This window comes from Amblyraja radiata, chromosome 4, assembly GCF_010909765.2.
Source record: "Amblyraja radiata isolate CabotCenter1 chromosome 4, sAmbRad1.1.pri, whole genome shotgun sequence".
NCBI lineage: Eukaryota > Metazoa > Chordata > Chondrichthyes > Rajiformes > Rajidae > Amblyraja > Amblyraja radiata.
This window is the reverse complement of record NC_045959.1, coordinates 110,681,314-110,707,339: the sequence shown is the minus strand read 5'-3', so window position 1 is coordinate 110,707,339 and position 26,026 is coordinate 110,681,314. Positions and strand designations below refer to the sequence as shown.

The following is a 26,026-nucleotide window of genomic DNA, read 5'->3' as shown; positions in this document are numbered from 1 at the left end:
GGAGACCCGACCTTTTCTTTGTCGGGTCTCCGTTGTCGTTGGGGCCGCAACGAGGAGCGGCCTCCAACAGGAAGACCGGGGGCTGTGGTGCCGACTACTCACCTCACCGTCGCGGAGCTGGCCGAGTCCAGAGCGGGTGGAGCTGTGGTGGACGCTGCTGCGGCCCGACCTCCGGAGATTCGGTGGCTGCAACTGCGGGTCTGGCGGGCGGGTCCCTGGAGGGAGACCGCTTTTCGGGGCTTCCGCAACGGCGACTTCTCCCACCCGAGTTGCGGGGTTGAAGAGCTCCTGGAGCGGGGCCTTACAGCACCGCCCCACGCGGTTTGGAATGGCCGCGGGACTGCGAGCGAGCGCACGCCGGGGGCTCTAACACCAAGACCTGGTGAGCGACCTTGCATCACCCGGCGTGGCTTTAATGGCCGCGGGACAATTCGCCATCGCCCGCCGGGGGCTTTGACTTTGACTCTGACATCGGGGGGGAGAGTGCAGTGGAGAGATAAGGTTTTTTGGCCTTCCATCACAGCAATGTGATGGATGTTTATGTAAATTATGTTGTGTCTTGGGTCGATTTGTTTGTAATGTATGGCTGCAGAAACGACATTTCGTTTGGACCTCAAGGGGTCCAAATGACAATAAATTGAATTGTATTGTATTGTATCGCAATATTTAAGAAACATTTAGACAGGTATGTGGATAGGACAGGTTAGAGAGATATGGGCCAAACGTAGGCAATGTAGAGGGAACAAGTTTGTCAGCGTGGGCAGGATGGATCGAAGGGCCTATTTCCTTGCTGTATGACTCTACGTCCACTCACACCATAACTGCAATATTCTCCTTCGTGAGTATTGCTCTATTCTTTTTCCCTTCTTTTCCCAAACACTTTCCAATTGGGTATACTTCATATTCATCCATACCCTATTTCAAAAGTAAATCTCTATTTTTGCCTCAACGTTGCAGCTCCATGTAGTTATTATTGGGTTACAACCCACCAAATTGTTTCACTGTGTGTTATGCATTTACACAGATGCACTGTAAAATTCCAAATGCAGAAGTATTATTTCTAACTTTCATCAATTTTCTTATTTAGTCTTTGTGCACCTTGTTTCCCCCACTTAATGTTCGATCATGGAGCCTGTCTTTAGTACGTTGGCTTAAACACTTTCCCACACAATTAGGCCAACCCAGGAGCAGCCAGAAGTCGTCGTGCACAACGGCACAAATTACATCGATAAGAAAAGGTGGGAAGAAGAAAGGAAGAGGTGGAGACAGTAGGCTGTGGGAGAGCTGAGAAGGGGAGGAGAAGGAGGGAGAAGGCAAGGACTACCTGAAATTGGAGAAGTCAATGCAAGAACTGCAGATGCGGGAAAAATCGAAGGTAGACAAAAATGCTGGATTCGGTTCGAGACCCTTCTTCAGACTGATGTGGGGGGTGGGGAGAGGGGGCGGGAAGAAGAAAGGAAGAGGCGGAGACAGTAGGCTGTGGGACAGCTGGGAAGGGGAGGGGAAGGAGGGAGAAAGCAAGGACAAGGTGAGTTTCTCCAGCATTTTTGTCTACCTTCGATTTTTCTGAAGAAGGATCTCGACCCGAAACGTCACCTATTTCCTCGCTCCATAGATGCTGCCTCACCCGTTGAGTTTCTCCAGCATTTTTGTCTACCTTTGATCCAGCATCTGCAGTTCTTTCTTAAACATAGATAAGAAAAGGGATAAGGTCCTGCAGAGTAAATAGTAGGAATTTCGCAAAAAGGTTAAAATGCAAGATCCCAAGGGTGGTAATCTCTGAATTAATACCAGGTCATATGCTAGCGACGATAGTAATAGGATGAATGTGTGGCTGCGGAGTTGGTGCAGGGGACAAGGATTCAGATTTTTGAACCATTGGGATCTCTGACAAGAGGGACAGATTGTACTTGAAAGGAGGATGGGGTACATACAGGGAGTTTTGCTGGTGCTACTCGGGAGGGTTTAAATTAGAATGATAAGGGGGGTGGGAACCAGACCGCAGGCCAGCAAATGGAGGGGCTAATGACAAACTGGAGTTTAGGAAAAGTCTTAAAGAAAGGACAGGCATGGAGTGGTTCATGAATATGGAGATACGAAGTGATGAGGTGTTTTAACTTAATTGCATGGTGTATTGCAGGTAAAGCTACTTAACAGAGCCTGGATCAGTGCTTGGAATTATGATGCTGTGTCCATTACAGAAACTTGGTTGCAAGAGGGACAGAACTGGCAGCTCAACTTGCCTGAGTTTTGATGTTTCATGGGGAAAAAAAATAGCATCATTCAATACGATCATGGCTGATCATCCAAAAACAATACCCCCCTTCCTGCTTTCTCCCCATATCCCTTGAATCCATTAGCCCCAAGAACTATATCTAACTCTCTTGAAAACATCCAGCAAATTGGCCTCCACTGCCTTCTGAGGGAGAGAATTCCAGATTCACAACTCTCTGGGTGGAAAAGTGTTTCCTCATCTCAGTCCTAATTGGCCTACCACTTGTGACACCTGGTTCTGGACTCGCCCAACATCGGGAACATTTTTCCTGCATCAAGCCTGTCCAATCCCTTAAAATTTTTATATGTTTCTATAAGATCCCCTCTCATCGTTCTAAATTCCAGTGAATACAAAGCCCATTCAACCCATTCTTTTATCATATGTCAGTTCTGCCATCCCAGGAATTAACCTGGTGAACCTACACTGCACTCTCTCAATAGCAAGAATGTCTTTCCTCAAATTAGGAGACCAAAACTGCACACAATATTCCAGGTGTGGTCTCACCAGGGCTCTGTGCAGTTGCAGTAGGACCTCTCTGCTCCTATACTCAAATCCTCTTGCTATGGCCAACATGCCATTCGGTTTCTTCACTGCCTGCCGTACCTGCATGCTTACTTTCGGTGACTGAAGTAAAAGAACACCCAAGTCTTGTTGCACCTACCCTTTTCCTAATCTGACACCGTTCAGATAATAATCTTGTTTTTGCCACCAAAGTGGATAACCTCACATTTATCCACATTATACCACATCTGCCCACTCACCCAACCTATCCAAGTCACCCTGCAGCCTCATAGCATCCTCCTCACAGCTCACACTGCCACCCAGCTTAGATAAGATAGAGAAGGGGATAAAAGAGGTTGATAGAAACATAGAAATTAGGTGCAGGAGTAGGCCATTCGGCCTTTCGAGCCTGCACCGCCATTCAATATGATCATGGCTGATCATCCAACACAGTATCCCGTACCTGCCTTCTCTCCATACCCTCTGATCCCCTTAGCCACATCTAACTCCCTCTTAAATATAGCCAATGAACTGGCCTCGACTACCCTCTGTGGCAGAGAGTTCCAGAGATTCACCACTCTCTGTGTGAAAAAAGTTCTTCTCATCTCGGTTTTAAAGGATTTCCCCCTTATCCTTAAGCTGTGACCCCTTGTCCTGGACTTCCCCAACATCGGGAGCAATCTTCCTGCATCTAGCCTGTCCAACCCCTTAAGAATTTTATAAGTTTCTATAAGATCCCCTCTCAATCTCCTAAATTCTAGAGAGTATAAACCAAGTCTATCCAGTCTTTCTTCATAAGACAGTCCTGACATCCCAGGAATCAGTCTGGTGAACCTTCTCTGCACTCCCTCTATGGCAATAATGTCCTTCCTCAGATTTGGAGACCAAAACTGTACGCAATACTCCAGGTGTGGTCTCACCAAGACCCTGTACAACTGCAGTAGAACCTCCCTGCTCCAATACTCAAATCCTTTTGCTATGAAAACTAACATACCATTCGCTTTCTTCACTGCCTGCTGCACCTGCATGCCTACTTTCAATGACTGGTGTACCATGAAACCCAGGTCTCGCTGCATCTCCCCTTTTCCTAGTCCGCCACCATTTAGATAATAGTCTGCTTTCCTGTTTTTGCCACCAAAATGGATAACCTCACATTTATCCACATTATACTGCATCTGCCAAACATTTGCCCACTCACCCAGCCTATCCAAGTCACCTTGCAGTCTCCTAGCATCCTCCTCACAGCTAACACTGCCCCCCAGCTTAGTGTCATCCGCAAACTTGGAGATATTGCCTTCAATTCCCTCATCCAGATCATTAATATATATTGTAAATAGCTGGGGTCCCAGCACTGAGCCTTGCGGTACCCCACTAGTCACTGCCTGCCATTGTGAAAAGGACCCGTTTACTCCTACTCTTTGCTTCCTGTTTGCCAGCCAGTTCTCTATCCACATCAATATTGAACCCCCAATGCCGTGTGCTTTAAGTTTGTATACTAATCTCTTATGTGGGACCTTGTCGAAAGCCTTCTGGAAGTCCAGATACACCACATCCACTGGTTCTCCCCTATCCACGCTACTAGTTACATCCTCGAAAAATTCTATAAGATTCGTCAGACATGATTTACCTTTTGTAAATCCATGCTGACTTTGTCCAATGATTTCACCACTTTCCAAATGTGCTGCTATCCCATCTTTAATAACTGACTCTAGCAGTTTCCCCACTACCGATGTTAGACTAACTGGTCTGTAATTCCCCGTTTTCTCTCTCCCTCCCTTCTTAAAAAGTGGGGTTACGTTTGCTACCCGCCAATCCTCAGGAACTACTCCAGAATCTAAAGAGTTTTGAAAGATTATTACTAATGCATCCACTATTTCTGGAGCTACTTCCTTAAGTACTCTGGGATGCAGCATATCTGGCCCTGGGGATTTATCGGCCTTTAATCCATTTAATTTACCCAACACCACTTCCCTGGCTAACCTGGATTTCACTCAATTCCTCCAACTCCTTTGACCCGCGGTCCCCTGCTATTTCCGGCAGATTATTTATGTCTTCCTTAGTGAAGACGGAACCAAAGTAGTTATTCAATTGGTCCGCCATATCCTTGTTCCCCATGATCAACTCACCTGTTTCTGACTGCAAGGGACCTACATTTGTTTTAACTAATCTCTTTCTTTTCACATATCTATAAAAACTTTTGCAGTCAGTTTTTATGTTCCCTGCCAGTTTTCTTTCATAATCTATTTTTCCTTTCCTAATTAAGCCCTTTGTCCTCCTCTGCTGGTCTCTGAATTTCTCCCAGTCCTCCGGTATGCTGCTTTTTCTGGCTAATTTGTACGCATCATCCTTCGCTTTGATACTATCCCTGATTTCCCTTGTTATCCACGGATGTACTACCTTCCCTGATTTATTCTTTTGCCAAACTGGGATGAACAATTTTTGTAGTTCATCCATGCAGTCTTTAAATGTCTTCCATTGCATATCCACCGTCAACCCTTTTAGAATTAATTGCCAGTCAATCTTGGCCAATTCACATCTCATACCCTCAAAGTTACCTTTCTTTAAGTTCAGAACCATTGTTTCTGAATTAACAATGTCACTCTCCATCCTAATGAAGAACTCAACCATATTATGGTCACTCTTGCCCAAGGGGGCATGTACAACAAGACTGCTAACTAACCCTTCCTCATTACTCAATACCCAGTCTAAAATAGCCTGCTCTCTCGTTGGTTCCTCTACATGTTGATTTAGATAACTATCCCGCATACATAAAGGCCAGCTGATCAAAGTGCTGGATCAGCATGTAGGTGAGTTGCTTTGCTAATCAGGGAGAATATTATGGCGGTACTCTGAGAGGACATACTGAAGGGTATGTCACCTGACGCCTTATGGGTTGAGCTAAAAAAGAAGAAAGTTGCAATTACTCTAATGGGATTATATTACAGGCCACCCAATAGCCAGCAGGAGATGAAGGATCAGACATGTAGACATTATAGAAGGAAGAACCACAGGATTGTTGTTGTGGGTGACTGCCTTCCCCAATATAGACTGTGACTTACTAAAAAGCAAACAGATGAAATGGAGATTTAGTTTAATGCATCCAAGAAGGTATCCTTAAACAGTATGTGGATAGTCTGACTCGGGAGTGGGGGAGGGAGGGTACCATACTAGACCTTGTATTGGGAATTGAGCCTGGCTAGAGACTGATGTTGTGGTGGAAGAATACTTTAGGGATGGTGATCACAACTCCAAACGTCTTAGGATTGTTTTGAATAGGGCCAGATTTGGATGTTGGGGGAACGCCAAGGGGACATGACTTGAGAATTAAGGGACTGAAGTTTAGGGGTAACATGAGGGGGAACTTCTTTACTCAGAGAGTGGTAGCTGTGTGGAATGAGCTTCCAGTGAAGGTGGTGGAGGCAGGTTCGTTTTTATCATTTAAAAATAAATTGGATAGTTATATGGATGGGAAAGGAATGGAGGGTTATGGTCTGAGCGCAGGTATATGGGACTAGGGGAGATTATGTGTTCGGCACGGACTAGAGGGGTCGAGATGGCCTGTTTCCGTGCTGTAATTGTTATTATTATATGGAACACCTAAATTGGGTCACGGTAGAACACACTGTCATTATGTGAAGAAAAGAACTGCAGATGCTGGTTTATACATAAGATAGATAAAGTGCTGGATTGACCCACTGAATTACTCTAGCACTTTGTGCCTCTCTTACACTGTCATTAGGCCGGAGCTAAGGAGGGTAGATTGGGATGAGTTGTTATTGGGCAAGTCCACAGAGGACATGTGGGGTTATTTAAAGGCCAGCTGATCAAAGTGCTGGATCAGCATGTTCCAGTGAGGAGGGATAAAGACGGAAAGGTAAGGGAACTGTGGATGACCAATGAGGTTGTAAATTCGGTCAGGAAGAAAAAGGAAGCATATGTCAGGTTTAAGAAGATGGCATCAGACAGAGCTTATGAGGAATATAAAGCGAGTAGGAAAGAATTCAAGCGTGCGGTTAGAAGGACCAGAAGGGACCATGGAATGTCACTGGCGAGTCAATTAAGGTAATTCCAAGGATTTTGAAACGTACATTAAAAATAAGAGATCAACCAAGGAGACGGTAGGACCACTCAAAGATAAAAGGAGGGGATCTATGCTTGGAATCGGTGGATATAGGTGAGGTACTAAACGAGTACTTTGCAGGTCCTTTGCATCTGCATTCACTGAGGAGAAGGACTTGGAGGATAGTGAGGTCAACGTGGCGAATACAAATATGCTAATGCAGTTTGAGATCGAGAAGGAGCTGGTGCTGAGCCTCTTTTAGTTTAGTTTAGTTTACAGTTACAGCGCAAACACAGGCCCTTCGACCTACCGAGTCTGTGCCGTCCAGCAATCCCTGTACAGTGACACCATACTTGGGACAATTTACAATATTACCAAGCCAAAAAACCCATACGCCTTTGGAGTGTGGGAGGAAACTGGAGCACCCAGAGAAAACCCACGCAAGTCACGGGGAGAGTGTAACAAACTCCATACAGACAGCATCCGTAGTCAGGATCTAACCCGAGTCTCTGGCGCTGCAAGGTAGCAACTCTGCCATTGCGTCACAATGCCGCCCATTGCATGCAGTTCTGGTCGCCCCTATACAGGAAGAATGTGAAAGCTTTGGAGAGAGTGCAAAGGTTTACCTGAATCCTCTCTGGATTAGAGGGTTTCAGCAACAGGCAGAGGGTGGAAAGACAAAGGACGGAAAGACAAAGGACATACTTGAGGGTTCATACACTGAGGAAATATAGGCAACGCTTAAAAATAAGAAAGGCACAGTCACTCTGATGGAATTTTTCTATAGATCTCTCAATAGGCAGCAGAAAATAGAGGAACAGATACGTCAACAGGTTGTAGAATCATGCTAAAGCAACAGGGATATCATAGTGGGGACTTTAACTTCCCCAATATTGCCTGAAACTTCCTTTACGCAAGAGGCTTAGGCGGTTCTGGTCGCCCAATTACCGGAAAGATGTGGAGACTCTGGGTAGGATGCAGAAGAGGTTTATTGGGATTGCTGGTGGGATTAGAGGGTTTAAGCTTGGAAATTGGAGAGACAGATTGATATCTCTGGAGCATCGGGGCTGAGGGGAGATGGGATAGAAGCTTATAAAATGATTCAAACAGATACACTAACTAGCTAATGGAGCTTCCACACAAGCACACAAATAAACACAGATTGGAAGGATGTGGATTGTTTCAGGCAGAAAGAATAAGTTTAAATTGGCATCATTTTTACTAGACTTCATAAGCAGATGGGCCTATTCCTGTACTGTATTGTTCTATAACCATTTCAGCCTTCTTTTAAGAGAAAATTATTTACCAGCTTTTCCTAGATTAATTTCATTACTTTAAAAAATTGAAACATGAAATACATTTAAAAAGTAAATTTACAAATTTGAAAACTATTTTGCTATGAATTTGGATTTTATATGAATACAACTACATGATTATGATGATCGGTGAAAATCATGTGCAAATTGCCCGAGAAACATTGGATTTACTTCCTGAGCCAACAGCAAGCACTGTGGATTGTAAAAAAAAGAAGAGTCCTTACCCCAGTCCTGTTCATACAAGGCTTGGGAAAGGCACCATGATTCACTTATTGGCATGCATGGGTGTACAGAAACAAAATACAGTTTAAGACTTCTGCTTGGTGAAAGCCACAACTTAAATGTAATCAGCTAACAGCACTTTCCTTGAGCGAAAAGTGATTCATTAAACCCATTTATCAATAAATATTTAACGTCCCATTCTTTACCCATTAAATAAAATGTGAAAAAGCACAGAGATTTCTATTAATGTTAACAAGAATTAGATAAACCAGTCAGTCTTGCTACCATATGAAATTGCATAGGATGCATGGAAATATACACGATGAAAAGACACATTGTTAATTGACAACAACAACCCTTCAGTGTTTAAAACATTCGATCAAATAAAATCCATAATGTTTTTAAATCAAGGGCACAATTGTATCAGTTTACAGTTTCACTAATGCCAATCTTCACTAGGGTGCTTTTTAAACGTTAAACAAGGCTACATATCATCAAGTAATTACATCTTGGGAGGTAGTAAAGGAGGGGGGGGGGGGGGGGGGGGAGAGAAATAACATCAACCCTGAGAATAGCATCCAATACTCACGAGAACCCGCAGTTTGTGGGATGTTAATAGGAATGGAAATATCAGGTTTGTTTTTGCTTCCATAACTTGGCCACATTGAAACGAACTGCAGTATCCAACTGCTCATGAACAAGAAAGGTTCTAATCTTAAATGCTTGTAGTTTTAATCATGTGTAATTAAGGAAACAATAAAGCACACTGTCTAATTATTAAATCAGGCTGTTTCTACTTCATGATCACCGATGAAACAGTGAATGAATGGTACGGGTTCCCGCACTCCTTTTCCAGTCATCAGGCCACAAGTTCCCATATTCCCTTTATAATTATCTGACTCATGAGAAAATATATTAGAATTTCTAACATTTGAAAAAAACAGTAAGTGTTAGGGTATTAATGCAAATAACATCCATTAGTCTGGAAAATCAAGTTCTTCACAACCAAAGTCCTGAGCATGTCAGATTACCAGAGTTTTATCATAATAACTATACCATTTTAGTGCACAATTCTGACCAGTGTATCTTGAGCACTTAAAAGGAAGCTAACAATATGCCAATATTTATGTACAGCAATCCATCAATCATTTAGTGCATTTTAAGAGATTACAACAGGTGTGTATAAGAAACAGAAACAAAAGAAACAACTTTGTTGTATTTATAAAGATAAAATATTCAAAGAAAACAAGCAGAAATAATTACTGCAAACGATTACAAAGATCCAATCAGCCAATAACCAACAATCTCCCACTAAAATTAGTGGGAATTCTGGACAAAAAAATGATTGATAAAAACTAGTATACAATATGTCAGATTTCCACTCAATACACAGTAATAATACTTCTTGATGAAGTACGGTCATCTCATTTTAACAAACTAGTCTTTGATTAATCACAGAAGATTAATAATAGTAAAACTTCAATAATTAGAAATCCCAACAGTTTGGCAGTTGGCTCACAACAAATATAAAACAGCACTGGAACAGGCCCTTTGGCCCAAAGTTTCCAAGCCAACTAAGTTAAACTAATGATCTCTGCCCGCACATGAACCATATCACTCTGTATTGATGAGCCTATCTTAAAGCTTCTTAAATGCCCTGATCGTATCTGCCTCCATCACAATCTATGGATACGCATTCCAGGCACACACCACTCTGTTAAAAACTGGCCCTGTATATCTTCTTTAAACCTTGCCTCTCTCTCCTTAATAATAATAATAATAATAATAATAAATTTTATTTAATGGGCGCCTTACAGACTTCTCAAGGACACCTTACATAGTAATCGGAATAACATATAATCGGAATATAACAAGTAATAAAGACATCACAGAGACACAAATTAAAAACAGAATTCAATCCAAAAATAGAAAATCAAAAACAGTGTGAAGAGAGAGCGGCCAAAGCGCGCCAGCGTCCACTCTCTCTTCACGGCAGCCATCTTGGACACAGACCTACAGGACTACAATTAGACAAAAAAATCATCCCCCCACAGTGGGTAGCACTGTGGAGGAAGGCACAATGTCCAGTCCCCACCCCATGTTCACCCCAAAGTCAGGCCTATTGAGGCAACCGCAATTGCCTCTACGGAGGCCCGATGTCCCTGGCCGTTCTCACCGGGTGGTCTTGCCCCGGCGTCGGGAGAGTCCTTTCGGCGGCTGGGCCACCTGGAACGGCCGCTTCCTGGTTGGAGCCCGCAGCTGCCGAAGCCGACAAGGCCGCGCCGGTTTGGAGCTCCCAGGCTCCCGATGAAAAAGTCGGCGCCGCCTCGCCGCACTGCCGCCTCTCCGCACCGCAGACCCGCAGCCCGGAGATGTTGCTCTCGGCGGTCCAGCTCGCCAGAACTCCAGCGCGGTGACCCAGGCAAGGCATCGCCCGCTCCACTCCGCTCCGCCCCAGCGCTCCAATACTGTGCCGCTGCCGAGGCCGAGGTGCTGGGCAGTCCCCGCCAGGAAACGGCGCTCCAAGCCCGCTGGTAGGCCACGAGGACGGGTCGACGGGCAGCCCGGAGAAAAGGCTGCCACACCGACCAGGTAGGGACCGAAAAATATAGTTACACCTACCCCCCACATTAAAAAGACCATATCCCCTACAAAAAAAAAAAAACAGGACTCACTAAAAACTATAAAAAAAACGAATTTAAAACAGACGGCTGCTGGCTAGCAGCCGTTCACCAAGATGGCTCCTCCCACACACCACTCTGTTAAAAACTGACCCTGTATATCTTCTTTAAACCTTGCCTCTCTCTCCTTCAATATATATCAACAGCTCTTTGATATTTCCCCCCCACCCCCCACCCCGAAGAAGGAAAATTCTGGTCTATCTATATCTTTCATAATTTCATAACTCCAAACCTCCTCATCCTTCCGGAAATGGGCCAATCAGAACTGCACACAATATTCCAAATGTGGCCAAAGCAAATTCAGATAAAGCTCGTTAGGGATGTTTTATTATCATATGTTCCATGAGCCAAGACGTTACAGTTTTCAAGCTCCTTGAAATGAGTGTAGCTCAGGTGGTGTGGGTCTCTGGTGATGCTGGCTGCCTTTTTCTGTAGATCCTGTAGTGTTCACCACTTTTTGCAACTTCTTCCTGGGTATTCAAGTTGCCGAACCAGGCTGTGAGTCAACTAGTCGTTATGCATTCTACTGTACACCTGGAGAAGTTCGAGAGTATTCATTGATATACCAAATCCCCTCAATCTTCTTTGGAAGTGAAGGCATTGACGGGCTTTGTTTATGACTGCGTTAGTGTGCCGGGCCAGAAGAGATCTTCAGGAATTTGCAGTTTTTGACTCTCTCCACCACCGTCCTGTCGATGAAAACATGTTTGTGGATCCTCAACCTTCCTCTTCCAAAGTCAACAAATCAGTTCATTGGTTTTACTGATGTTGAAAGCAAGAATGGTGTTCTGGCACAATTTGGTTCGTCGATCTATCTCCCTCCTATACTCTGACTCATTGTCATTTGTAATTCAAATTTGGAGATAGGAGTTGGAATTGTATCCGGCTACAGTCAGGAGTATAGAGTGAGTAGAGCAGGGAGCAGAGCGTGCAACCTTGAGATGTTCCTGTGCTGATGGATATACATGAGGAAATATTACTGCCAATTCAGACAATTGTGGTCTGTTGATGAAGAAGTAGAGGATCCAGTTGCAGGCATATGTGGAGAGAACCAGTTCTGTGAGCTTGGTGACCAGTTTTTGGAGGGAAAGGCTGCATTGAACGTCCTGTGGATAGGGTGAACTGTTTTAAATATCTGGGAGTCCACATCTCCGAGGATATGACATGGGCATCACACGCCTCAGCACTCGTGAGTAAGGCAAGGCAGCGCCTTTACCACCTCAGGCAATTGAGGAAATTCAGTGTCTCCGAGGATCCTCCAGTGCTTCTACGCAGCGGCGGTGGAAAGCTTGTCCGGGAACATTACCATCTGGTTTGGGAATTGCTCTGCCAAGGACAAGAAGGCTCTGCAGAGAGTAGTGCGTTCGGCCGAACGCACTATGGGAACTTCACTTGCCCCCCTGCAGGAACTATACATCAGGAGGTGCAACTCCAGAGCCAACAATATCATGAGAGACCCCTTCCACCCCTGCAACGGACTGTTCCAGCTGCTACGGTCAGGCAAACGCCTCCGTTGCCATGCGGTGAGAACGGAGAGGTTGAGAAGGAGTTTCTTCCCAGAGGCCATTCGGACTGTAAACGCCTATCTCACCAGGGACTAACTCTACTGAACGTTTTTCCTTCCATTATTTATTATGTAAAAGAATATGTGTGTTATGATTGTGTTTATAGTTTGTTTGGTTGTTTGTTTGTTTGTCTTTTTGCACAAAGTCCGCGAGCATTGCCACTTTTCATTTCACTGCACATCTCGTATGTGTATGTGACAAATAAACTTGACTTGACTTGACTTGAACGCCGATCTGCAGATTATAAACAACAGGCGGATTTTCATGTGTTTTTATTGTCCAAGTTGTCATGATGCTGGAGGTGAATCCCCTCAGGAGAAAGAAGGGGCGGCTCTTCACCGCCATGTGTTCCAGGTGCAGAGTGCAGGAGTTGGACAGGACTGCTGCATCTGTGCAACTCAAAGAGTTTGCCATGAGGCACACAGCACCACCTCTCCCTTTTCCCAATGCCTCCTTTCTGATCATGTGATGGATGGAGAAACCTACGAGCTGGATGGCTGAGACTGGGGTTGAGCTATGTCTCTGTGAAACTGAGCTCTCAGCATTCCCTCATTTCCCTTTGACAAAGCAACCTTGCTCTCAAAGTCCTCCACTTTATTTTATAGCGACTGAACATTGGCCAGTAGAATGGTGGAAGGAGTCATAGTCCCCTGTACTTGTAAGCCTGCCCGTCGACCTCATTTCTGGACACAATGGAGGCCTCTCCAATGTTTCCTGGCACGTTGCTCTCTGTACCTGCGATCCTTCGCGAGGTCGGGATTCCCCCGCACTCAGGGATTCCTTTCCAGTCGGCAGTTCCGTTGGGTTCGGTAGATTGCAATAGCGCTAATCCATTTAAATTGATCCGTTTAAATGGATTGGCAGCTTGTTAGTTCCAGCACTGATTTGTGCTGTTTATTTTATACAGACAAGTTCAGAACTGCTATATTTTATTCTTTATGTTGCTCTGTTTGCAAAGTGCAGCCACAGAAAGGCGCCATTTCTTTTCAGTGTCCTGACTGATGAAGGCAAGCATACCATATGTCCTCTTCACCACTCAATCTACTTTTGTTGCCACTTTCAGGGAGCTATGGACTTAGATACCTCGTTCATTGTCACATGTACCAATTAAGGTACAGTGAAATTCGATTTACCATACAGCCATACTAAAACAAAAGAAACAAGACACACAACTACATTAAAGTTAACATAAACATCCACCACAGCAGATTCCCCACATTCCTCAATGTGATGGAAGGCAACAAAGTCCAATCTTCTTCCTCTTTACTCTCCTGCGGTCGGGGCAGTCAAACCAACCACAGTTGGGGAGATCGAAGCTCCCGCAGCCGGGTATCGAAGCCCCCTCGTCAGGGCAGTCGAAGCTCCTGCGGCTTGGAGCTCTCGAAGTCGGTCTCGAATCAGAGACCGCGAGCTCCACGATGTTAACGTCCGCAGGCTCCTGGGATTGGAGCTCCCGAAGTCGGTCTCCAGCAAAGGCCGCCAACTCCTCGATGTTAGGCCGCAGTGCGGACGGAGATACGATACGGGGAAAAAAAAAATCGCATCGCCGTTGAGGCAAGAGATTAAAAATAAGTTTCCCCCAACCCCCACCTCACATAAAACAAGCTAAAGAACACTAAAACAAACATTTAACACATACTATCAAACAACAAAGAAGGAAGGGACAGCCAGACTGTTGGCGAGTTAGCCATTGCTGTTAATGCTGATAAGGATCTTGCCAGATCGACGAACAGGACCAATTTCACTGCTGTATAACTCTTAATCTATAACAATTATGGTGTGCATGACTGATTACTGCTTGTAGTTCACATATATAAATTGCAATGACAGTAAATGCCAATGACACGTATGATCATGGAGCAATGTGAATGAGCATTGAGTTTTATCTGCAAGCACTAAATTCTTCAAGTTAACAGTGGTGCCTTTATCAGAATTTGAATATGATTTTATTCCTCTGACCTACAACTAAGCACTGGCTTGTTAAATTAAAAATCACACAGCAAATTTGCACAATAACCCAATGGATAAAGTTATATAAATTACAGCAGTCAACCAACTGAAGCCTGGTTTTCACAAATATTTAATTGCTAGCTAATTTTCAAATATAAATTTGTTATAGTGTCATTTTTAGATCTGTTTGCTGTTTTTCTTCAATAAGCAAACCTGAAATTTACAAATTCATGTTATTGAATCTACTGAGCAGTACCCGTTTCCATTTTTGTTGGAAAACCAAATGAAATTGACATGAAATAAAGATCACATCGCAGGAACTGCTTACCAGCTCTGTCAGATTTCTCTTTCTGTTCAAGCAGGTCTTCACGCTGTCCAGTGCACTGCTGAATTCTTACACGGAGCTGAGAGACTTCCTCTTCTTTCATTTCCAATGTTTCGTGCATCTGTCGCTTTGTCTCCGCGATCACCATTCCCTGCAATTCATTAATTTTTCAACTTTTGCTTTCAAAGAATAGAGGCTGGAAACAGGCCATTTAATTCAATTCAATTGCTGGAATTTTCTTCTTGGCTAATTGCCACTTTCTCAGCCTGGTTCTTAGCAATTAAGTTTTGGGGGAATGAACTGCACTTGTAAGTTTCTGGGCAATTTTGAAAGCTCAATTTTGAAAGCTCCTACTTTTAAGGCAAGTTCGTTTCTGCTTTTGTCTGTTCTTCTACGGAATTCATCAAGTTTTGTAATATAAAATGAGAAAGATAATGCTGGAAGTACTCAGCAGATCAGAATGCATCTGTGGAGGAAGTAACGTTTCTCCACAGGGCAAGGCAAGTCTCAAAGTAGGTTTGTCTCATCTGTCAGGATTTGCAAGTGTCACAGCTTGGCGAATTGTCGAATTAATAGCTGCCATGGAAAGGAAGGTAAGCTTAAGTGGAGCAGCCATAGTGAGAGCAGCCAGAGTAAGAGTGGTTCATTACAGGTTAGGCTCAAGATGCTCAGGCGAGGGTGACTATAGGATAGGGTGTGCTGTGTCACTTTTTATTTGCTTTGGAGTGCAAGTTGGTCCTGGTGTAGTAGAGGTGGAGGCAAGTGCAGTGGTGTACCCGGCCAGTGGGATGTGGGAACTCAGAAAGACATCCAATGTCCTCGTGGATTTCATCTGCATCTGCAGGAAGTGTGTCCAGGTGTAGCTCCTTAAAGACTGCGTTAGGGAACTGGAGCTGCCGCTGGACAACCGCAGGCACGCTGAAAGGGTAAGCTGATCACAGATAGGAGTTAGAGAGATGGTAACAACTAAGGTGCAAACAGAGCATAGATGGGTGACCATCGGGAAAGGGAGTACGCTGAGAGTTCAGGAATCCCCTGTGGCCAATTCCCTGCAAAACAGGTATATCCTTTTGGAGGTACACAAAAATGCTGGAGAAACTCAGCGGGTGCAGCAGCATCTATGGAGCGAAGGAAATAGGTAACGTTTCGGGCCGAAACCCTTCTTTGGATCCTGTTGATGGGGGAGGAATGTTCAAAGGACAGCAACAGCAGCCAAGTCGGTGGCACCAGGCCTGACTCTGAGACACAGATGGGTAGGAATGAAGTCAGGCTTAGGGGGACAGACAAGAGATTCTGTGACTCTAGGATGGTCTGTTACCTCGTTGGTGCCAGGGTCTTGGATGTCTCTGAATGGATGGATGTCGAACTTTCTCAAGGATGAATTTATGGCTGAGGAGTTGGTGCAGGGGACAGGAATTCAGATTTTTGGACCATTGGGATTTCTTCTGGTTGAGATTGAGGTTTTTGAGAAGGTGACACGAGATTGTTGAGGGTTGGGCGATGGATTTGATAAGGCTTTTGTTCTTATCATTCAAAATATTGTAGCTGCTGCTACTCTGAAGTACATGGCCAGACACTGTAACTCGCCTCCCTGGTATACTTACTGCTCACCTTATCTTGTTCCAACTGTTCAATTAAATTCTTTGCATCTCGAAGCTGAGTGATCAGTTTAGTCTTTTCAGTGGTGTGCAGATCCTGAAAATAAAATGAACATTGCCTGAGTAAATAATTCAACTTAGATCTCTAATGAAGCGGATGGAGTTTATAGCGGTTACAAGCTGTGTGTTCAACTCATCTGTCTATACCTGCATTTCTGCTCCACACCATCTTCCCCGACTCCAGTTCAACAAACCAACTCAGCAGAATGTGCCTTCCCTTTTCCCAAATGCTTTGAACTATCTTAGCCTTGAATGCTACCAGACAATTTCACATTTATTTGCAAAATACATTATTTTTTAAGATAAGTGTGTGTCCGGATTTTCTATTCAGTAGCAAAAGAACACACACATTGGTGACCCTGTAAGAAATCTGTGTACTAACAATGAACCAGGAGGCATGGTGGCGCAGTTGATAAAACTACTGCCTCACAGACTCGGGTTCGAACCTGACCTAGGTTGCTGTCTGTGTGGAGTTTGTACATTCTCCCTGTGACCGCGTGGGTTTCCTCCAGGTGCTCTGGTTTCCTTCGACATTCCAAAAGCGCATGTAGGCTTATTGGCCTCTATAAATTGCTCCCTGTGTGCAGGGAGTGGATGCGAAAGTGAGATAACATACTAGTGTGAATGGGTGATCAATGGTCGGCGTAGTCTTGGTGGGTCAAAGCGTCCGTTTCCATGCTGTATCTAAAACTAAAACTTTTCCGATAATGATGATGGTTGGCTGGCAGGCAATTATTTTTAATTACAATTTTCAAAGCCTCGCAGAGCTCCTGGGTATTGTCCAAGGTACAGGGAATTGTCTCCATTAACTTATTGCCCCAAATCATCCACGACATTGATTAAATCCCAATCCAGTGTTGACTTTCATCTTCATAGCACCTTGAAATTCATTCTGGGGCAATTCAGTCTGGCTCAGTCAGGAGAGACAGGAATATAAAAGAAGCTGTCGCTCCTCAATCAAATCTGTACCAGACTTGGATAAACATAGTTCGGTTCCCAATCTTTCCTTGTGCAACACTGCTCCCACTTCCAGTAATTATTAAGCCACTAAGCTTTACAATGAGCGTAATGAGTGTAAGATTATGGACCATTGGAAAGTTTAGTGACTCAGAGTTACATTTCACATGCATAAAAAAAGCTATTATGTGGATTTCCCAATAAACTGAAGATCCAAATATGATGCATTTTTACCACGGCTGAAGTGATCGAGTCAAAAATGGATCACAAATCTATTGCAAAGTTTACTATTCCAATGCTATCTCCAACAATTCAGCTGCCATTACCACCTTAAGTAATATATTATGCAGGCGCTGGACTAGTTTTGAAGAACATTCCATTTAGTGTCTCAGGAGGAACTACTCACATTCCTGTCAAATCAGATAAGCCTGCCACAAACTTGAAGACGTGATAACATTTCAACTGTACTCCTTTGTACTTGATTTCACTACAAAAATGCAAGTTGTTAGCAGCTACAACAGAAAATATTTCCCAAAATACCAAGTTATTCAAAATGACAGAATTGTGCTGTGGAAGTGAAGGTGTTGACAATGAAAGAATTCCCATTATTATTTGTCGATCAACCACCAGGATTTGATATTTACAAATTGCAAGGCTGTTGCTACAATAGATATTAAAATACGAAATAACTATTTCAGCTGAATTTCTGTTTTTACAGAAGAATGTGCTAGTCATTTTTTTATACAACTTCTTAAAATTTGATGGTGAAAAAGCACAGGTTCAATAGCGGCTGCTAAAAAAAGCTATTTTTTTAAGGAAATATTCACTATTACATTTTTTTAAATGAGTTAACTCCAACAAGTCTGCTTGGGACAACCGGTAACATTCAGAGCCAAGGAAGGCTGTCAGGTTTTAAATTCACCTTTATTTTCTCTAGCTCTTGATAGCGTTCATCTAATTGCTCTTGGAGGGTTTCGTTTTCACTGGTCACCTGGGTACAACGTTCCTTATGGACATGAATCATCTCCTTGCAGCGCTGTAGAAGATTTTCTTGCCGCTTCACACGTTTTTGAAGAACCACTAAGGAATTGGCACCATCTCCAGCTCCCTCTATATGACATGGAATCAGAGCAATTTTACAATTTTTTCTAAAGCAAATTTAGCAGATTATTATTGAATGAATAACTGAATCTTTCTTTTGAAAATTCTAAATTACCATGGGTCCACAGGATAGAAAAATGCTTCTTTCACAAACTAATCAGATTGATTTACGTTTTTAACGTGAAATAATAATTATAAAACTTGAAACCTATCCCTGTTCAAATTCTACATTGCCATAAACTGTTAAATTATTATTCAAGTTTATCTGTGAAAAATGAGGCCTCCTTGTAAGGACTGTCACCATTTTTCACTATCTTTATTTCTGATGATGGTCAAAATGAAGTGAGGTTATCGAAGAGAGTATTGCTTAGATTTGATTAGCATGCTGGTCGCAATAAAAAACAACCCAAATATGTCAATCTACAATAAACAGTTATGATGGCAAAACTACTGGAATGTGCTATTTTTATATATATACTAGACCAAGTGGGACCCATTGGGTCCTGTCCCCACAACGCGCGGTTGTGGGGGGAGGGGGCGGCCTGCGGTGTCACAGAGAGAGAGAGAGAGAGAGAGAGAGAGAGGGGGGAGGGAGAGAGAGAGGGGGGAGGGAGAGAGAGAGGGGGGATGGGGAGAGAGAGAGAGAGAGAGAGAGAGAGAGAGAGAGAGAGGGGAGGGGGGGTCACAATGTTTATTTGCCTGTTTTATGTCCCTTGCCTGTTCGTAAGATTTTTTTCAAAGGAGTTCGGTTTGCAGTTGTGAGTGAGCGGCGGCTGTGAACGGTCACCTCCGGATCTGCAGAACGCTCGTTACTTCTGCGCAATTTGAACAACGGGGGGGGGGGGGGGGGGTGGAGCGGGCGGGCAGGCGTGTGGACACCGAGGCACACAGAGAGAGGCACAGAGGCACACAGAGAGGGACATACAGAGAAAGGCACAGAGGCACACAGAGAGGGGCACACAGAGAGGGGCACACAGAGAGGGGCACACAGTGAAGACTCTGGGGTTCGGGGGGGAGGAGCGTGTGTCGTCACACACACTAAGCACCCGCCCCCACAAACAGATGAGAGTGTCTGCTTGAATGTAGAGCGCGTGCCCGCCCCACAAACAGTCACACACACACACACACACACACACACACACACACACACACACACACACACACACACACACACACGGGCGGGATTTCTCCCCTGAAGCAGGTCGGTCGGGCACAGTTACCAGAAGCTGAAAAACTGCAGCTGTGGTTCTGGCAACAGCCGGCGTTCTGCTCTGTCTGGGGGGAGAAGGCGAGTGGGGGTGAAGGGGGAGAGGAAGTGGAGGATGGGGGAGAGAGGTGAAGTGGGGGGGGGGGGGGGGGGGGGTGGGGAGGTTGGAGCGGGTGGGCGGGAGTCGAGCTGCGGGAGGCATGGCGCGAGCGTACTTGGCATGGTGTGGGCAGCAGGGGGTGGTTGAGAGCCGGGCTGCCAAATGGAGAGAGAGAGAGAAGCGGCTTCTGACTCTGTAAACCCACAGCTGGAATGAGAGCGCAAGGCTTCACGAGGTGCGCCAACAGTGATAAGGTTCAGCGCGTGAAGAGTCGATGCCCCGAGATGTGTACAACAAAGAAGCTACAGCGGAACGGAGCTGTAGAATGTTTGTTCTGCAGAAGTTTCTCCATCTCTCTGCGCCTTTAATCCACAGCGGGGGGGGGGGGGGGGGGGGGGGGCCTGGAGGCAGGTGGGCCTGGATTGGTCGGCATGTGGCATTGTGACGTCAAGCAGCTCGTTGAGTCCGGTTTAGATTTTAAAATGAGTGAGTGGGGGAGGATTTTATTTAAAAATGTGCACATAAAAATGTCTAAATTTAATGAGGAGTGGATTAGCGAATGTGAAAGTGAAATCGCTAGTGAAATGGAAAAAAACACGGAGTTTCAGCGTGTGTTTTTGGTCGACCAAGGAATCAAAGGGCAAAAATGTAATCTGAAAAAAATATCTGAAAATGGAATCTGACATGGATATAGATATATATAACTATATATAGATATATATAACTATATATATATAACTATATATATATAACTATATATATATATATCTATATCTATATATATATCTATATATATATATATCTATATATATATTTATCTATATATATATTTATCTATCTATCTATCTATCTATCTATCTATCTATCTATCTATCTATCTATCTATCTATCTATCTATCTATCTATCTATCTATCTATCTAGATATATAGATAGATATATATATAGATATTTATATATATATTTATGTAATATTAAAATAAAAGAAACACAAATATTATGTTTTTGCAAGCAGAATTTGGTCCAATGTGCCTGCTCTATTATTTAACGTTCATGGTTGATCTTTGACTTCAGTGCTACTTTCCTCAACTAATCAAGAAGCAGAGAGCAAAGGTTTAAGGAGAGAGGAAAGATTTAAAAATATCTCCAGGGGCATCTATTCTCCCATGCAATCAAGAAACGTGTTAAATTGACAAAACCCAAGGTATTTCTGACTAGTTATGTTACAAAATACCCCAAAACATTATTGAGGTTGAATGATTACAATAATTTTAATGGCATAATTACTGTTTATTAAGAGTTCACTGCCGAAAATAAAATGACATTTAGATTAAAATCTCCTCATTTAAGGAAATATCTTAAAAACAAAAACTTGGAAAAAAAAGTTTTGGTACATTTTTATTGCATTTAAACTTCTGACGTGCAGCTTTTATAATCTTTATTAAATATGATAACTTATTAGGAGAATAGGTAAAATATTATTCCTCCTTTCTGGATTACCATCTGCCAAATCTTTTGCCAGTGAGATAACATAATTGCTGGTGTGCACTAAAGGTGTATAGGAACAAACATCTGAGAGCAACACTTTTTATCCAAGGAAGTCAATTCATTCTTCAAGAGCAACTATGAGCAATATTACCTGATATAATACAATCAATATTGCATTATAAAATCTGCGCTAATCTTAGGTGAACTAAAAGCCAATATTTAATTTAGTAAGCAAACAAATACAGTTTATATTTGCCAGACTTTCCCTTGCCTGCTAAATTTCCCTGACTTATGTACATCAGGTTACTGCTCATGAAATTGAAATGGCTCTTAGCAATCTGATGAGAGCGAACAGGGCAAACGATTAAGTGAATGCTCAAATCAGATTCGATTCATTGATGTTCCACGTTTGAACAATACATTTAATGCCAAAGTAATAAAAATGGTGGAAAATTGAAAAGATTAGGAAAGAGCGTAAGAAAGGAATAGAAACGCTTAACGTAAATTAATGAGCTGCTGGAGGCGCTCAGCGTTTAAGGTAGCATCCATTGAGGAAAATGGCCAGTCAACACTTTGGGTCGAGACCCTTCATCTGGACTCATACATAATCATAAACTGGACTCAGACATGAACATCCAAGTTTGCCTTTTACAATCAACTTTGCACGTAATTGTTTGAGTACGTTATAAATATTACCTCCAAACCCGTCTGGGTCATCTGCACTATTTTCTTCAATGTAGGAGCTCTGATGAGTGGTTTTTGCATGTTCCTTCACTGAGTCTTGATCTGTGGGTTCTTGGAGATCCACACTTTCCCCTCCAAGAACACTTCTTTGCTTTAGTAACATAACCTACAGATGCAAAATGCTCATCATTAACAAATTTGAAGTTCTCTTCGCAATATGTATGTTTGTGACACTTCTCTCCATATAACTGACTTCAACTAAAAATATGCCTAGAAATATTTAAAGTTGTTCAAATTTGTATGCAAATTCATTGGAGTTACAACCAGAAACAACGGAATGAAAACCAATCTTCCAATCTAATTCACTGCATTTGATGTTCACAATGTGATGTTCTCTAAATCGGAGAAACCAAACGCAGATAGAGTAATTCTTTTCGCAACATCTGAATTCAGTACACAGTAGCAACCCTGAGTTTCTCATTGCCAGCCACTTGATTCTCCAGCCCACTCTTACTCTGACCTATCCTTCTGTGGCATATATCATGAAAACCGGCCCTTCGGCCCAACTTGCCCATGACAACCACCATGCCCCATCTACACTAGTCCCGCCTGCCTGTGTTTGACCCATATAACCAAAACGATGATATAAACCACAAACAGCAAAGGACCCAGTACTGATCCCTGAGGCACACCATTAGTCACCAGCCTCCAATCCGCAAAACAACCTTCCACCATGAACCCTCTGTTTGCTTCCATGTAGCCAATTCTCTATCCAGTTGACTAGCACTCTGTGGATCCCATGCGATCTAACCTTTCAGAGCAGCTTACCACGCTGTACCTTATCATAAGCCTTGTTTGTCCACATAGACAATGTTAACAGCTTTGCCCGCAGGTCCCAGCGCAGATCCCCCGGAATCTCCACTGATCACCGACCACCAGCCCAAATATTGTCTTTCACCACAACTCTGTGTCTTCTATTGGTCAGTCAGTTGTGAATCCATAAGACCAAGTAACTGTTCATCCAGTGCATTTTAATCTTCTGGATCAATTATGACTTTATTTAATGCCTTATTAAAATCCATGTAAACAACATCCACTACCCTACCTTCATTGACCACCGCCACCTTCTCAAAAAACTCAATCAAGATAGTAAGTCACGACCTGCCATGTACAGATTCCTGCCCGAGCCCAGACCATCACACAAACCAGCCTCCCTTCCATTTACTCCATCTACACTTCATGTTGCCTCATCAAGGACTATTCTCACTCCGGTCACACCCTCTTCTCCAATCTCTCACAGATGTTTGTCCAGATTCAGGAACTGTTTTTTCCCAGCTGTCATCAGGCAGCCAAATGCTCTTATCAGCTGGAGTACAGCCTTGACCTCCCATCTACCTCATTGGAGAACTTGGAACAATCTTTAATCGGACTTTATCAGGCTTCGATCTTGCTCTCATCACTATTTTGCTATTGTGCCCTCAATCTGGGCACTGTGGGCAGCTTAAGTGTATTCATGTATAGTCTTTTCTTTGACTGGATAACACACAAACAGAAGCTTTTCACTGTACCTTGGTACACGTGATAAAACTAAACTATCCCTAATTAATCCATTCACTTCTAAATGTGAGTAAATGCTATCCCAAACAATCCTCGCCCATAGAATCCTTACCACTTGCATGAGCCTCATGGGCCTCTAATTCACTGGATTCACTCTACTGACCTTCTTAAATAAAGGAACAACATTAGCTACTCTATAGTCCTCACCTATAACTAGAAAAGATCTTCGTAAAAGTTCCTGCAATCTCCTCTCTTGCCTCTCAATAACCTGGGATAGATCCAAACAAGTCCCGGGATCTATCTACCTTAATGCAATTAAAGAGCCCCAACACCTCCTCCTTCTTTATCTCATACGTCCCTTGCATATGATTATTCTCCACACTGATCACTTCATCCACCATGATCTTGTCCTTGATGAAAACAGATGCAACTACTCATTTAGTACCTCCCCTACACCCCCAGTCTCTAGGCACAGTCCCTCCTTTATCCTTGAGATTCTCCCTTCTCCCTGTTTTTAATGAAGGTATAAAAATCTATGGGATTTTTCTTAATCTGACACCAAAGTAATTTTGTGGCTCCTTTTGCCCCTTCCAATCGCCTGATTGAGTTCTTTCATCCTCTCTTTATATTCCTCAAAGGCTGTCTGATTCCATCCTTTTAAACCTTGCATGCACTTCCTTTTTCATTTTGACCAAATTTGCAACCCCATTGCTCATCCAAGGATCCCTTACTTTGCGATCCTTATCCTTCCACCTTACCAGAACACACCGGTTCTGAACTTCGATGAACTGGCCTTTAAATTATTCCCACATGTCGATTGTGGACTTACTAAATAACAACTGTTCCCAGGGTACCCTCCAGAACTCCTGCCTAATAATGTAGTTAGTCTTGCTCCAATTTAGTACCTTGCCACGAGCGCCAGCCTTCTCCCTGTTCAAAACACGCTTAAAGCTTATGCAATTGTGATCACTATCCCCAAAACTCTCTTCCACTGAAACACCAGTCACCTGGCCAGACTCATTTTCCAAGACAATGTCTTCTTGGTTTAGACTATCCACATACTGTTTCAAGAAACCCTCTTGGGCACACATCACAAATTGTGGATGTGTAAGCCTTTGGCACTGAGCAAATCCCAATCAATATTGGAGAAGTTAAAGTCAACCACAAAAACAACCCTGTTGCTTTGGCATTTTACTGTAATCTGTCGATTTATCTGTTCATCCATCTCCAGCTTGCAACTGGGAGCCTAGACTGTAATATTATTAAGAGTCCTTGCACCTTTCTCATTTCTAAGCTCTACCTATGTCGCCTCAGTATATCCTCTCTGAGTGCCACCATGACAATTTCCCCGATTAGTAGTGCAATTCCTCCAACACTTTTCCCTCCCTCTCGATCACGCCCGAAACATCGAAACCCCAGGACATTGAGCTGCTAGTTCTGTCCCTCTAGCAACCATGTTTCTGCAATGAAACAACACAGTCTCAAGTACTGATCCAGGCTCCAGATTTTCTCAATATCCAGGTCAGAGCAGAGCGGAACCCATGAAAAGCATGCCCGCGGACAGGTTTGGGCAAGTCTATTTCAAGTCGAAGCAGAGTGGGAAGTATGAGCCTTTGACTCAAGAGCCTTAAGTGCTGTGTTAAGGGCAAGTGTGGGTAAACGGCTCACGAGTCTTCGGCGAGGAGTCTGAGTAGAGGAGGGTGGTACGTAAAGAGAGTTTGTTATATATGATTCTTGTGCTTATTGTTTATTGTTTCTGTGCTGTCATGATGTCAAGTTCCTCCTGCAGCATATGGAAAGTCAGGAAACTGCTGCTATCCCTAATGACTGCACCTGTGGAAATTGTGTCCAGGTGCAGCTCCTTACTGAACTGGACCTGCAGCGGGGGGATCCTCAGGATCATCAGGGAGAATAAGAACTTAGATAAGATAAGGCAGTGACTAGTGGGGTACCGCAAGGCTCAGTGCTGGGACCCCAGCTATTTACAATATATATTCATGATTTGGATGAGGGAATTGAATGCAACATCTCCAAGTTTGCGGATGACACGAAGCTGGAGGGCAGTGTTAGCTGTGAGGAAGATGCTAGGAGGCTGCAAGATGACTTGGATAGGCTGGGTGAGTGGGCAAATGAATGGCAGATGCAGTATAGTGTGGATAAATGTGAGGTTATCCACTTTGGTGGCAAAAACAGGAAAGTAGACTATTACCTGAACGGTGGCCGATTAGGAAAAGGGGAGATGCAACGAGACCTGGGTGTCATGGTACACAGTCATTGAAAGTAGGCATGCAGGTGCAGCAGGCAGTGAAGAAAGCGAATGGTATGTTAGCATTCATAGCAAAAGGATTTGAGTATAGGAGCAGGGAGGTTCTACTGCAGTT

At 43.6% G+C, this 26,026-nt stretch overlaps 1 protein-coding gene across 8 annotated transcripts in view; it reads right to left on the bottom strand.

Annotated features, from left to right (window-relative positions):
* The window catches only part of golga4 (golgin A4), a 147,423-nt gene that overhangs the window by 68,419 nt on the left and 52,978 nt on the right, over positions 1 to 26,026 (bottom strand). For 5 of the 8 annotated variants that reach the window (XM_033020254.1, XM_033020255.1, XM_033020256.1 and 2 more), the window contains 5 exons: positions 22,101 to 22,254; positions 18,433 to 18,620; positions 16,507 to 16,590; positions 14,899 to 15,046; positions 8,377 to 8,397 (listed from right to left, as the gene is read on the bottom strand). In XM_033020254.1, coding sequence (XP_032876145.1) covers positions 8,377 to 8,397; positions 14,899 to 15,046; positions 16,507 to 16,590; positions 18,433 to 18,620; positions 22,101 to 22,254 — 595 coding nt within the window. The remainder of the gene's footprint in view (positions 1 to 8,376; positions 8,398 to 14,898; positions 15,047 to 16,506; positions 16,591 to 18,432; positions 18,621 to 22,100; positions 22,255 to 26,026) is intronic. The other 3 variants (XM_033020257.1, XM_033020260.1, XM_033020261.1) reach the window with 1 other exon arrangement.